Raw genomic sequence first — 15376 nt, 5'->3', positions numbered from 1 at the left:
GTGTGTTAGGCCCATTGGCATTTATTGAGCATCTAATAAGTGAAGTAATAGGAGGATCAAGGAGAAAGACTGAGAAAATATGTAGAGACTAGAATCTAGAGATTCACCCTCAACCAGGGGGGAGAACTAGAACTGACCACCTTGTTTATATGGAAAGCTAGGGAAAGCTCTGTGACAGATGTACAAATCAGAGTTCCAGGGAGCCAGAGTGTGATCATTTATAGGTGGAGTGATGAGAGCCTTCTGGAAGAGGTGTTATTTGAGCTTGTTCTTGAAGGATAACTTAATCGAGTCCTGATTCTTGTGACCCTCATCCTCAGGCCTCAGGCTTTAGATATTTTCAGAGATGACATGACACAAGCCAACCACAAGGTGCCCTATTAGGGCAAGAAAAGAGCTGCCGGGGTAAACACCTGACAGAGCCTACGGCCCTCTTTAATACTGGTATTTCCAGTTTCTCTGGCATATAAACCCTTCAGAGGGCTCAACTGCACAACCACCAGGAGACTGGAGTCCTCATCACTGCCTTCCTGTGTGACCGTGAGTAGGTCACCCTGCCCAGTTTGTGTCAGGATTTCCAAGGTCTCTGCTAACTCTTAACATCCCATTATTCTTCCTTTCCTGAGGATTCAATCAGAGGCAAGAAATGAAAAGGAGTAATCCCTTGAGGAGTCTCAAACTCTGCACCTTAGAATAGCAGGCTTTTCCTGCTTCCTACGCAGACATCATACCTCCATCTGAAGCTTCTAAAACTAACAAAGAATGATGGATTTCATAAAAAGAGAGAATTGTCATCCTCATGATTACGCTTCACATTCTTAAAATCTATGTGACTTCTAAAGGAAGAAATATAAATAAAGGGGCCAATTAACTTCAAAGAGATTATGATAGTGTTGAAATCACCCTGAGTAACCACAAACACACACATAGCAAAATTAAAATAAATAAATAAACAAACATATAAATATGTCTCAATCAGGGATCAGCAAAGGATAAGCCAATTCATGTAACTTTGAGCATATACAGTGGTGATATGATGTTAAGACAAGAGAGACAAATTAACAAGTTAACAACCTATGATCGGATCTTATAAGTAAATTCACATATAAACCCCACCAGACTTTGAAAGTTAGAATTTACAATGTCAATACTTTTGTCAATGACATAACCAATACTTGCTGCTCACGTGTTCCCCAGTGAGGTCTGGGTACTTATACCAGTCTCCAAATTATGAATCTATAGCTTATGAGCATGCAAATACTTATTGTCATGGTTTGGATGTGAGGTATCCCCCAAAAGCTCACATGTGAGACAATGCAAGAAGGTTCAGAGGAGAAATAATTGGGTTGTGAAAGTCTTAACCCAATCAGTGAATTAATCCCCTGATAAGGATTAACTGAGTGGTAACTGAATGGTAGGATGTGGCTGGAGGAGGTAGGAATTGAGGGCAGAGCTTTGGGGGATATATTTGTATCTGGCAAGTGGAGACCTCTCTCTCTCTCTGCTTCCTGACCACCATGTGAGCTCCTTCCCTCTGTCACACTCTTTTGCCATGATGTCCTGCCTCACCTTGAGTCCAGAGGAATGGAGCCTGCTATCCATAGACTAAGACCTCTGAAACCATGAGACCTTAAATAAATTTTCCCCCTCTCCAATTTTTCTTTAGTCAAAGCACTGAAATAGCTGACCAAAACACCTATTATAACAGTCAAAAGTAGCAGAAACATGGTAGCCAGAATCTTGCTATATCCCTGAAAATAACTCTCAGGAAACTAAGTACCATTCCTAATTCTGCACATCCTTTTCCTGGACCCAAGTTTGCTCTTCTTCAAAATGTGACATCCAATTTCAAAGTTCACTTTTAGATCTCTGACTTGAAAGACCTGGAACTGAGTTGATTAGATTACAAAAATATCTAGAGGTGTTATAGCCAAAGTTTCACATTAAGCTGGCTCCACAGGGAGTGTCCCGATAGGCTCAGGTATCCAATGTTCAATAACTTTAAATGAATCACCTCCCCCTCTGGGCTTCTTTGCCCATTCACAAAATTAGAAGGTTGGTCACATCAGTCATTCTCAGCAGGGACACAACTGCCTCTAGAGGATATTTTGGAAAAAAATTTGGCAAGTCTGAAATATTTTTGTGATGGCCAATGCATAAAGAATTAGGCCATGTCCCAAGTAGCTTTGATAACTAAATATCCATGGACATCTAAAAAAATTTCATTTTTCCTAAGTCAATTTAGACTTACACTGTTTATTATACTACTGTATTACTGTATAGCATACTATACTATTATTGATAGATAATGTTCCTCTATTTGACAATCATAATTTTTATTATACTTCCCCTAGCTATGGTTTACATATAAACAAAAAAAATATGTTTGTGCCCTATTGAATTTTGTGGAAGTGTAACAACTATATAAATGGGGAGATTATATTATCTTTTAGAAGTTTTATCAAGTGTTATTTGACAAATCACAGAATCACCTCACTGACAGCAAGACTGAGGTATTCAGACTATACCATGTACCAGGCCTGTGTCCGTCTGCATTTAAAGCTCTTGAAATCTCAAGAATTCTGTACACAGATGCAAGCAACTTCTTTGTGTTGTTTTAGCAGGGTCAGTTTAGCATTTACTGAACCATTCCGTTTTGTGGTACATTATTTTTGCTTTTATTTTTAACTCTATAGGAGGGTATTATGCTTATACAAAGAATATGTACAAATAATGTTACATATAAATTTTATTTTAGCATATTAAAGGAAAAGTTTTGAGGTAAACTAGAAAGACTTGGGTATGATAATACTGAAAATGAATATGTAAAACCTTTCGAATTTAAAATCCTAAATAACCAAATGAGCTTTGATCATCTCCATACTGGTATAGCTAGTAGTGGCTGATATATACTATTGGAACTGGTTTTGAAGTTAAAAACCATAGCATAAAAACAGTGGAAAATAAAATCGTAACAAATAAAGTTGAAATTATAAATACTCAATCCATTTTAGCTACTGAGTATCTTTATTTTAATGTATGCAAAATCATAACTTTCTTTAGTATGACCCCACTGGAAACATTTTGTTTTGTTTTTCTGCAAACATTTCCTGGATTATGTAAGTCTATGTTATATTTATTTGTTTCATTAAGCTGTGTGTTCCTTATTAAGAATTTTTTTTTCAGGCAAATGTTATGTTTCATTACATCCAACCAATCCACTGATTATAATTTCAACAACAGGAGCATGACCACAATTTCAAACCTGAAAGGCTGGTTATATTCATATGTGGTTTCACAAAGCCATAAAATCGCATTATCTTTCACATTTTATACGGCTATTTCTCACAAATTATTCCAGTCAGTGTTCATATCCGCTTTGTGATTTCAGCAAAACAGGGTGACCATACACCTGTTTGCCAGAGACACTTCAAGCACAAAGATGGAGCAAGCTATGTTGCTGCATCCACCACCCAGAACCCCTCAGTCCCATCTCAGGCTGGTGCATCTTCCCACAAAACTGTCCTTCTTTATCAAAATCTTTCCCCTTTACCTTGTCAAGGAGGTTGTGTGGTGGTCAGTTTCCAGCTTCTTGTAGGCCAGTGCTATGACCCGGAACCCCTGTGTCGTGTAAATCTGAAGTTCACTAACAAAACTAGGTGGGACTGTTCAGAAAACAACACAGGATTAGTATGCAATATTTACTTAGCTGCTACAAGTAGGGAAATTCTTGACAGCTCTTACCCAAGAAAACACAATTCTAAAATGTCATACAAACAAGTCAGTGAAAATCATAAATATAACTCTAGTGCCACGACTGACTTTGCAGCATCCAGTGAAGCAGAAATGGAGTGGAAGCATTTGAAAAAGGATAGAGAATGGGTAGAATTTTTTCTCTCTCCAGTTTTAATCAATAAATATTTTTTGAGAGTCTGCTATGTGCCTGGAATTGGCTATGTAGAGATTACAATGCAAGTTCTGCTCTAAGGACTTCTGTCGAATCGGGTAAAAGCTAGTATACTAGCAGTATAACCATAGGAGATCCTTGCTGCGATCCTAGTGAGCCCAGCATGTTACACGCACACTTAGTGGTGCATATGCCTGACTGGGCGGATGTGGGCAATGCAGGAAGGAAAGCACTTTTTTGCTTTTGAGGGAGCACCATGTGCCCTGAGCAGGAAGCATGAGACTGCAAGCCTTGTGTAGTTGGTTCATCTCAGAAGAAGCACAGGATGTGAGGAGAGGAATGAGTGTATCTGGAAAGTTCAACAGTGTCAGATCATGAAGGTCTTATATATGATCCTAAAGGAATTTAAGGATATAGTAAAATCGTGAGAAGCCGCCAAATGACAATATATATAGTGGCCACACAGTGGTGATAGGTGAGTCAGAGAAAGGGAGACTGGAGGCAGGGGACAAAAATTCACCAACTATTGAACAAATGAGGGATAAAGCGGGTCTGAAAGGATATACTGATGAGACTGTGGATTAGCAACAGACAAGATTGAGACCCTGAGGGAGAGGGAGGGAGAGAAATGACTCCTAAATAGGGGTTGATGGGTGATACCATTACCTAAAATGGAAAACTGGGAAATATAAGAAGTAAGAGATACAAGTTTGATTTTGTCGTTGAATTCGGAGTGCCAATGAGTCAGCCAATTGGTGCTGACCAATGACAGGCAATTGTATTACAGATCACGTGTTTGGGGCATACTTGGCTGGAAAGACAGACTTGCCTGCTATAATCCAAGTCTATTACTAACCTGTCTCAGGTTGGCAAAAGCCTGCCACCCTCTCTGGTGCACCTTTCATGAACGCCAGTCGGTCACCTCCCATCTCTTGGACAATGACTGTCATCCTCTGCAGTGTTGATGAGAAGGGGAACTGATGGAGAATTGCAATTCCTTCCACTGGGACCTGGTGGAGGAATGGGGAAAAGAGGGACATCTAACTACTGGGAATCAGCTACTTCTCCCTCAATCCTCATTTTAGCAAAGAGGAAATGTCCCACTTTTCACACCTGAAATTCAAAGACGCATCTGTGAGCTTTCAACAATTGTGGGCCAAAAGGGAGTTTCCCTAGGAATTTGGGTGTTGTAGGGTGAACAACACGCAAGGCTTACCTGGCTGGCTGTTTTGCAGGGCTTAACTACCATGGCATATGCCGGCACTCCCTTGATGTGGAAATCATCCCCAGAAACAGCCATTTCCTATTTCACAAACAAGATATTTCATTGTAGAGATTTATGTATACATTGTTCATCCACTGGTACTATGTTCAAACCCTTCTCTTGAGCAAATCTTCAGACCACCTCAGTGTTCACTGTGTCTCCTCCCTCTGCTAGATGGAGACAAAACAGACCTATTCCACCACAGCAAAAAAAAAAAAAAAAAAAATACTGCATTGGAAATGCTACTGAACTTGAAGGGCAGACGTTCTGAATTATTCATGCAATTTATCCTGCTTTCTCTGTTGGAGTATGCCATATAAAGGCTCATTCTTTATTTCGGAAGAGCTTAACTTGAAAATAGTGAGCACTAATAGCCAGGCTTATTCTGTGTGAAGCAGGCTCCTTGTTGTCTTGCTTTTCCTGGAGTGCATGATGGACTCTGCTGTCCCCCCTCTGTCTAATATGGACTGATGGTCCTCCAGGCAGGGCAGAACAGGGCAGGGACTGTGATGGATGTGGTTAATGTTCAGTAATTGCCATAATAATGACTCTAAGTTATAATCAAAGGAACTTTTTTACCTGAAGATATCAAAGTGCTTTGTAATCATCTCATTTAGTGGCTGAAAAAGATATGGAAACAGTAATCCAGAAAGGATGAAGGATTGGCAAAGTTACATCAGACTGCTACAGAATCATGCTCTACTAGAGTTCAAAAGAAGCTAAAGATTGTTTCTTTCAGGGGTACTCACAGGGCCTGGAGCAGCAAGCAGTTGTGGATGTGTTTTTCTTAATCTCCTCCTTTACCTCCACCTTTATCTGAGCCAGAAAACCTCCAAATATTTGGTCTTAAAAGAAGGTTTCTTAGTAAGGGTTCCTTTAAAGAAAAGATTCCAACTTTTGGGGGGTTGGAGGATACCAGGGATTGAACTCAGGGGCACTCAACCACTAAGCCACATCCCCAGCCCTATTTTGTATTGTATTTAGAGACAGGGTCTCACTGAGTTGCTTAGCACCTCACTTTTGCTGAGGCTGGCTTTGAACTTGTGATTCTTGTATCTCAGCCTACTGAGCCACTGGAATTACAGGCATGTGCCACCATGCCTGCCTAGATTCCAGCTTTTTTGTCTTATACTATGTAACAACATTGGTCTCATTCAATCCCCTCTTTTTACGGTCATGGAAATCAAGGCCCCAACATGGGTGAGAACTTTACAGGACCAAGGAGTTAATTATAGCAGAGCAAAAGCCAGAGCCAGTAGAGTCAGATTCCTGAACTGTAGCATCTACTCTTACAGCCAATTCAGTGTCTCAATGGAAGGTCTACAGTAGTTTTCCTTTCTGTCATCTCCTGTCTTAGAAACAGAATTGATACCAAATTAATGGCCATAAAACTCTTGGTGACCGTGAGTTATCCCAAGCACTGTGGATAGCAGTGCCTCCTAATTCTCATGTTCTGAGATTTTTTTTCTTTTATATATTTAAATTGATAAATGATAATTGTGAATATTTATGGGGTGCAACATGATGCCTCGACCTATGCATGTTGTAGAAGGGGTCAATGAAACTAACTAACATGTCTATCACTTCACCAAATCAATTCTAGAAAACATTGAAAACAGACATTGCACATAGAACAGCACAATGAGTTGGGAATTATGTATGAATTACAATTATATTGTAATACCATGGAACTTCTATTATTTGCCAGGAAACTGTGCCAAGTACTTTTTAATATACCATCTCATTTAGTCCTCACAGTAATTTTACAACGTAGATACAATTATTAGTTGTACTGTACAGATGAGATGACTAGCCTTACACTAGTTTTCCCTTTACTCCATACTGGAAACCCCACTATTTGTAAATATTAGGTGGCTGTGACACAGACTGTGTTGCGCTGGCAACTGAAGAAGCTTAGATTCTCGGAAGGTCAGAGGCTTACCCAGGTGGTGGCCTCAAACATTTTGAGGTCCAGAGGGTCTCCCTGGATGGTCCCATTGAGAAGGATCAGAGAGTGGCAGCTGGCCATGGCTGCACACAGAGGGCCCCATGGCAAAGCCTTGCCCGAGGCAAAGCTGTGGACTTCCTGGAAGCTAGGAGAAAAGAGAAAGGGCTGCAGTCCTGTCCCCAAGCCAAAAAATGGAGCTTTCTAGAGATTAACATCTGTCAGAAAAAAAAATTTCATAAGCTTTGTTGCATCCCATACCCACTCTCTAATCTCCCCAGATTAATAGTGCTTCATTCAACCATCATCCTTAGGTGAGTTTGCTGAACAGGAGAAAGTTTTCTGAGGGTCTTGCAACCCTGTTTTTCTTTCTCTTTCTTGTTCCTTTTGGACTGATTTAATTGAAGAGGTGTAGTAAGAACTAGAAGTGCTGCCCCTCACTCCCACCCTAACCACCAGATCACTTCTTTTCTAACCTTGAGGACAGAACAATCGATCTTTCAGAGCAGGGTTGTGTCTTCCATCTCTCTCTCTGTCAATGTACAGAATGTTTGACCCCCCAGTAGACAGTTAGGAAATGAATGAGTTGGTTCCTGGAAATCTTTAAGGTTATAATGGTGAAGAAATGAACCCTAAAAACATTTTTTAAAAGATCCCACATTCTTTTCAACACTGGCATTTAATGTTCCTATTACTCCATTCTCCCCAGTATTTCCTATGGAAAGGGGCCTCATGTGAAATCAGGGAAATACAACTCAAATGCCATGTGCAGAATTCTTTCACTAATTCAGCATGTGAGCTATTGGATTCAGTCTTAGGCCCTCGAGGAGGGTATCCTCTGCAACCTTGTTGATCAGCCTCTGCTTTCATGTGCAGCAGGATAATTGGTTTGCAAAGCAGTATTTCAGATCCACAGGGTATTTGAAGGGCAGGAGTTTTTTCCTACATAGAGGCAAATTCTGCTTCTTGGAGCCAGTTGGAATTTACTTGCTGTCCCTCCTCCCCATGACAACTTCTTTCAAATTTGTGGATCAGTTCTGCTATCCTTTCCCCTAATCCAGCCTTCCTCTGGAGTTACAGAGAAACCTCTAGCTCTTCCTCCAATGCCAGTTTTACCAGACCTCTCACCTTTATAGAGCTTCCTTAGAAAAGTTTTATTTGTTATAGTTCATCTTAAAATGTGGGCTCTAGAATAAGCCTATTATTTTGAATAATAGGGACACTGAATTTCCTGCTTCCTTTGTCACACTAAAGTTCAAACACTTCTTGGCTTATTATTGACTCTTTGGGTCCAATCCATTAATATGTGTCGAAAGAACAAGTTATCTCAGTGGTTTACAACATGCCCCGTGGTATTTTAGTAAATATCAAAAAGGAAGACATCACGAGCAATATTGTTGACACAGAAGCTTAAGCTCACACTGAAAAGTACAGATCTGAAAAAGAAGATCTTGGTTTTATAGTGGCACATACTCTCATTATCAGTCTGCAATTCTGAGGATAAAATTCTGAGTGCCAGCAATCAGGCCAGGTTCTGGTTAGCACACCAATTATGTAGAACTCTCTATCATTCCTGTTCTGATATTTTTATTTGAGTATTGATAATTTATCAAGCCCAGGTACCCTTCAATGACTTGATGTATCTGGCACATGGGTCCCACCCTTTTTGGAAAAGATGAGATTGAACAGAGATGAACTGATCTTTAACAAGAAGATGTCTGATAACCTATGAGTCAGGGACTGACTTCTTACCTAAAATTTCAATCTCTTTCCTTGTATGAAGACACAAATTGGTGTGAATATATTTTGTATATAAGCAGAGATTTGAAAAATTGTGCTCTATATGTGTAATATGAATGGTAATGTATTCCACCATCATATATAAATTTTAAAAATTAATTAAAAAATTAAAAAAGAAAATGCATAGGGAGAATAGACGATGTAGGTGATTTCTGTGATTTTGTGGGGGAGGGTCTTTTTTCTGATAACCGTGTTTTCTGTTTGCATTATATGGAACTTTTAAAGGAAAACCTACTTTAAAATAATGAAATCACCACTTCAAATTAAAAAAAACTCTTTCTTAACTAAATTTCATTAACTAAATTTGTCATTTTATGTTTTTTATTTTAGATTGCTGTTTTTCTCATTTGTAGCCAAATTTGACCTTTTGGCAGGGAGGAAAGAATGAAGGGAGGGAATGAGGGAGGCAGGTTTAATTGATCAAGTGGTAACTTTAAACTTTATATCAATTATTTTTATTTAAATGTAGTAGGTTACTTTTAGAAATTGAGATTTCTTAAGTTTGGGAAATAAAATGATGTCAATTCACAAATAGGACATTCGAAAACCAGAAAATGTTTGGCTCCTTTGAATAAACATTTCCTGTTCACCTACTATGTGCACTTGATTCACTGCTGCGACGTTGGGGATACAAATATAAATGAGAAATAGATTGCTCTCAAGATGTGCACATATTTGAACAAATGTAACATTTTTGTAAAAACACTTTGAATAAGGAACCCCAGTATATATTCAAATGCATCCTCTAGATAAAATGAAAAGTTCTTTAGAAAGTTTAACACCAGTAAAGGTTTCTTCTGTAGACTAAAGTGGTGAGAAGCACCAGAATAATTTTTTAAGTGAGAAAACAGACTTGACTACAAATGGTATTTAAATATGATGATGTATTAAGCATGCGTAATTTAAAATATTTCATGGATAACATGTTGTCTGCCTCATGCAAAAGAACCACAACCTGCTGTTTATGTATAAAATGGTTTATGATTTAGATTATGTTAGAGGAAAAATGCTTCCACTTTCATAAATGTCAAATGCATTTCATGTCTCCTGTTCCGACCACATCGGAGAGTCCTGGGGTGAAATGGCAGGCGGAAAGGAAAACTCATAGTGGTCATAAGAGGACTGAAGGAGGGGGTTGTGCAAATCTTTCATACACAGAGTCCAAAAGTGCCAAAAGGAGTCTTTCCTTGAAAAAACAAAAAGTGGGGAAAGGGCTTAGGAGTTTCTAGAACCCAGAAGGTAGAGTTCCTGGAATCACAATACTAAGAAAAATAGGTACTAGGTAGGGACCCACAGATGCTCCTCTTCCTGAAATTCAGGGCACAAAAGTCAGTGTGTGTGCTCCTCCCACCCAGCACATTAAAAGGCTGCAGTTTATACAAAGAATGCCACCTCTTTGCAGGACAGTGTCCTGGTACCATCCAGATTACTTATACTGGCCAACCAAGGTCAGGCCTCTAACAAATATGGTGAAAACAACTATATATCAGCAAGGATTTGCATGTGGTATCCAGACCTCCGTGTTCTCTCCAGGGTTTGTGAGGGTATGGTCTTGGGGAGGAAGTAGGGGAAAATATGCATGTTTTAGGAAGGCCTGAAAGAACCCAAGAGGAGGAATTAAATGAACAGATGGCAACCACTGTTGACCGAAGCTGCAACCCAAATTCCTCCATTAGGAGTTTCAAGAGTAAACATGCAATTCTGGAAAAAGAGAAATTGTAATGCACTAGTTGAAGGTACTCACCCATTCCTATCACAGGGTACCACTCCCCAGAGATCCAAGCCATCCCTTGTTAAGGTGCCTGTCTAAACAGAAACGAATACTTGGATTACTCTGAGATCCCGCCAGCCCCCAGTGAAGGCAGGTCAGGTTTTCTTTAATGGAGAAATACATGCCTCAAGCACATTATTGCAGAGTGCCATGATAAAGTGAGTATCTGAAGTCTTGGGCAAAAGCTTCGGTGGACTCAAATAAGTTATGACAAGCTGGCACTTGATCCCTGTGAACTTTTGTATCCTCCATGGTAAAAGGAAGAAAACTGCATGTCCCTTACATTCCTCAGAGGGCTATTTTGAAGATCTAATGGTAGACTGAATGGAGGGCAAGTCCTTGGGAAGACTGTAAGAGCTCTAAGATAACTCTCAGCTTTTATAGTAGAAGTAAAAGTATGACACCAGAAATAAGTGATGAAGTAGAATTTTTTACCTATAGGGCAATGTTTGTAAAATTACTCTGAAGAAATGGTTTGCTGTTTGACACCTAGTAGGTAAAAAAGTTTGTGTTGCTATTTTTCTCAGTACAGTATAATGTCTAAGAGTTCAGACTAAGTCCAAATTCCATCTACAGGACAGGGAATACTACTTAATAGCTCTAAATATCAGAGCTCTTATCTGTAACATGATCAGCAGCACAAAGCCTTATAAAGATTAAATGAGATTATATGAAGTACTTAATTTAATACATAGCACTGTAGGTAGAGCTAATAAGGATGACAATGACTTACAATTATTGCCCTTTTTATTCAAATCCAGGTCACCATTATCTCTCCTACTCCTGTGACTTTTTCCAAGTACACTGATATGACCTCTTAAAAGAATGTTTCACCTCACAATGTTAGTTTGATCCACCAAATGATATTGAATGGTGGCAGAAGCCATGTCAACCTTTCATTTGGACATATCTTGGTGATTCCACTAACTGTAAAATACAGCTCCAATCCCATTAATTCTTCAATGTCCTGTTTAGTGGTTGCAGAGTTTGAGGTTGGGAAGATGAAGAAATTTCTCAAGATGGATGATGATGATGGTTTCAGAACAGTATGCTTGCTGCCAGTGGATGATACACTCATAATGGTTAATGTGATAACCATTTATATTCTGTTTCTTATAGCACAATAAAAGAAATAAATTAAAAGGAAAGAAGTCAATGGCAGTAAGGAAGGCCTTCAATGGCTCCATGCTGCAAAAGACCATGTAAAAATGTCTTAGGTACGTGGTCCACAGTCTCTTCCAGTAACTATGTCCTGTCATACCCTCTTGCAGTCCTACTGCCATGCCTTGACCTGTATTCACGGGTCTATGATACCCTTCATTTCCATCTTGTCTTCAATCCATCTCCCCCTCCCCAGCTTATGTGTGTATAAACTATGCAAATAAACTAAGCCCTCAAGAGGAGGTGGGATAAGAGGCTGATTGGAAATAACTGGCAAATAACCAAGAAAAAATTTAAGCAATAAACTACAGAGAAGAGCACAAAATTAGGGTTTGCCATAGGGCTTTATTGTAATCAAGCCTTATAGTAAAACACATTTAAATAAGCTCTTTCTTTTTTATTCATTCATTAATTGAATAAATATTTCTTGAACATTGACTATATTGCCGGGCAATGTTCTAAGCATTAGAGATAAAGCAGTAGTCACAGAAAAGGGCTTAAATTTTGGATTTTTATATGAAGATTTTGACCCCAAGGGAAATAATCCTATTTTAGTTCATTTTTTTTTTCATAAAATAATGAAGCTGTAAGGACCCAAAAGACTCATCTGTTCAGTACCGACTCCCCTCTCCCTAAACGCCAGAATCTGAACGCTCCAAGAGACGTATGTGACCTTTTCCAGGTCATATACCCATCCAGAGGTAAAATGAAGTCAGGTACCCATAGCCTGTGTTTCCTGCCTCAGAAAAGAGTAGAAGCCCCTCTCCTTGATGACCATGAAGATAAAAACAGTGATAAGGGAGAGGAGGGGGCACGTACCTTGTCAAAGCAGACAAGGTTCAACTGTCCACACACATTGATCCTCTGCGGGCTAATGCAGAAGATACCTCTCTTCTTCAGCCTCCTCTGGCCATAGATAATGCCCGTGGTCAGGGCAGCAGGCAGGGCAGGAGGGACTGCGATGGTGACCACGTCAAGAGCTTTCTTGACCACCTCCTCAGGAGACTCCTGGAAGATAGATAGCCATTCTTTAGCTACTAGGGACAATTCAGTAATGAACAACTTGGTGCAAATGACTTTTGCCCTTGTTTATTATTTTTACTTCTTTAGGTGGAATTCTGAGAAATGGTATCAGTGGGTCAAAGGACATGACATGTTTATGGTTCTTAATATCTTTTTCCAAAGTGAAGTGAAAAAGTTCATAATAATTCATGCTGCTAACAGCAATGCGCCAGTTTACTATGACCTCACCAACACTGGGAAGCTGATTTTATTGAAAATCCCTCATTTAATAGCTACAAACTACTACTTTATTGAAATGAATATGTTGAAAATGAAAAAAAAATGGTGTAAAGAAAAGAAGGAAAAGTGTGCAAGAGTAGAAGCATGTTGGTGTTTCAATAAGTAAATTGTTTTATCACACAATCCCACAGGACCCAACTATTATCATGGAACTTAGTGATCAATTGTTTCCACTGGGGAACTGGGGGCCTGTAAGCATGTTTCAGAGTGTGGCTTTGCTTCCCAGGCTTGTAAACTACAACCTTGAATAAGGTCAACATGTAGAACATAAAACACACAGAAAAGAGTGAATGTGTATCTCTAACAAAAGAGCAAAGAGCTTACCCCACTGAGCACATAGACACACAGAGTATAGATCATGCCAATAGTGGCCGTCCCTACAAGGCACAGTAGAAATCTGATGGCATCCCTGTAGAGCTTAAAATTCATTGGCTTGGGGTAAAGAATGGATCTCACGAGGTCCCCCTTTGCAGTGTTGAATCCTGAAATGGCAAACACACATCTCACTTTTTTGGGGAGGACACATCCAACTGCTGATGCTCTTCCAAACCTCAACATGGCCTTTATTTTTCCTCTAGAGACATTTAGATAGTGCTTAAATCCAATGGTAGTGGAATGGTAATTGGGGAAACACATAATTGCTAAAATGGAAATATGTTACCTGTCTCAGAGCCCAGTTCTCTCTCTGGCCTTCCTTCCCTCTATTTCCAATGTCAATGCATTCCAAACCCAAGAAGCCACATACTGGGGGGGCAGAGCACAGTTTTTCCAAATACAATTTTATTTTAAGGAATGCCTCATGAGTGTGTGTGTATATATACATACACACACACACATGCATATATACACACCCTTCACTTGAATTAAAATTAAATGGTCCAATAAATACTGATTAACTCCCTTTTCTAATAATTTTCAGTGTTAAGCTTTCAGTTTTTAACCTTACATAAACTTGAGATTTGGTTTAGAAGACCTGAATTTCAAGACCAGCTCTGTCAGTTTCTGGCTGTGTTATTTTTTTCAAAGTTCCTTGAATTGTGTAGCCTCAGAATGTTCATGCACAAAGTGTGGTGGTGCGGGGGGAGCAGTAAGCAGCTACTCTGCTCTTTGAGGTGTGAAAATAGTTTATAAACTGCAAAGTGCATAGTGATTACTGTCATCAGTATTATTGTTATTACTAAAATGCAAATGCCATAGTTAAATTAGCAAATTGGCATTTAAAATACATAGATTTACATATACTGGGTATGTTATCTAAAAATTGATCCTCACCTCGCAAATTTAAGGCATTAGACAAACTGAATAGAAATATTTCATTAAAATTAAGAACACAAGCCAGGCTCAATGGCGTGCACTGGTAACACCAGCAATTTGAGAGGCTGAGGCAAGAGAATTTCAAGTTCAAGGTTGCCTCAGCCAATTAGTAAGACCTTGTCTCAAAATCAAAAAGGTCAGGGATGTATGACTCAGTGGTAACAGCACCCCTGGGTTCAATCCCCAGTCCTGGGGGAAAAAAAACATGGAGTAGGGATGCTAACCAGTCTGCAGCACCACTGCTCTCACAGTCCCTGAAGTCGAGCACGCTGCTTTGGCCTGGATGACCTCTGTTCCACAGAAGAGGATGTGCCGTTTGTAATCCGCTTCACTTTGCAATTTCCAGGGCACCAAGCTGTCTGTCTTGAGCAATGGAGTTTTGGTGACCGGGATACTTTCTCCTACAGAAAACAAGCGTCTCATAGTGAGGTGGGACATCTTCACCCACGTAAATCATACCTGCAGTCACTTATCACCCCACACACACTTGCTGTGAGCCAACCGGTGGCAGACACAACCCCAGGTATTGGAGACATGAGAAAAACTTAGTACTTATTAAGACATCTCTAGTTTAGAGTAGGAGACAGACATGTAAACAAATAAGATTTGTGTCCTAACATAAATAGTATTGGCATTGCCAATCAAACATGGATGGTATAATAGTCTAGAAATACCTGATTAGGGAAAAGCACGCTGGGCAATCTAGAGTGCAGAGTACGGGGATAAAGAGGCCATGAAGGCCACATAGGAGCTAAACAGGATCCCAAAGGTAACATAGTTAAGTGCCCAAACATTTTTCTGGAGGCACTAGTGGGTGAAGGAGGATGGAGAGATGATGAACTGTGGAGAGTAGTACCCTAAGAGAGCATACTCTTGTTTTCTGTAGGAGTCTACAGTATGGGGGAGGAGTTG

The 15376-nt window shown here is 39.6% G+C and overlaps 1 protein-coding gene across 1 annotated transcript in view; it reads right to left on the bottom strand.

Moving 5' to 3' along the window:
- Atp13a4 (ATPase 13A4) overlaps positions 1 to 15376 on the bottom strand; it is a 95954-nt gene that overhangs the window by 37274 nt on the left and 43304 nt on the right. Inside the window, exons 10-17 of the mRNA XM_077795541.1 lie at positions 14689 to 14865; positions 13475 to 13632; positions 12668 to 12856; positions 10661 to 10722; positions 7114 to 7264; positions 5124 to 5210; positions 4764 to 4917; positions 3554 to 3665 (exon numbers count right to left, since the gene is read on the bottom strand). Coding sequence (XP_077651667.1) covers positions 3554 to 3665; positions 4764 to 4917; positions 5124 to 5210; positions 7114 to 7264; positions 10661 to 10722; positions 12668 to 12856; positions 13475 to 13632; positions 14689 to 14865 — 1090 coding nt within the window. The remainder of the gene's footprint in view (positions 1 to 3553; positions 3666 to 4763; positions 4918 to 5123; positions 5211 to 7113; positions 7265 to 10660; positions 10723 to 12667; positions 12857 to 13474; positions 13633 to 14688; positions 14866 to 15376) is intronic.

Source organism: Urocitellus parryii, chromosome 2, assembly GCF_045843805.1.
Source record: "Urocitellus parryii isolate mUroPar1 chromosome 2, mUroPar1.hap1, whole genome shotgun sequence".
NCBI lineage: Eukaryota > Metazoa > Chordata > Mammalia > Rodentia > Sciuridae > Urocitellus > Urocitellus parryii.
This window is presented reverse-complemented; position numbering and strand designations above follow the sequence as displayed.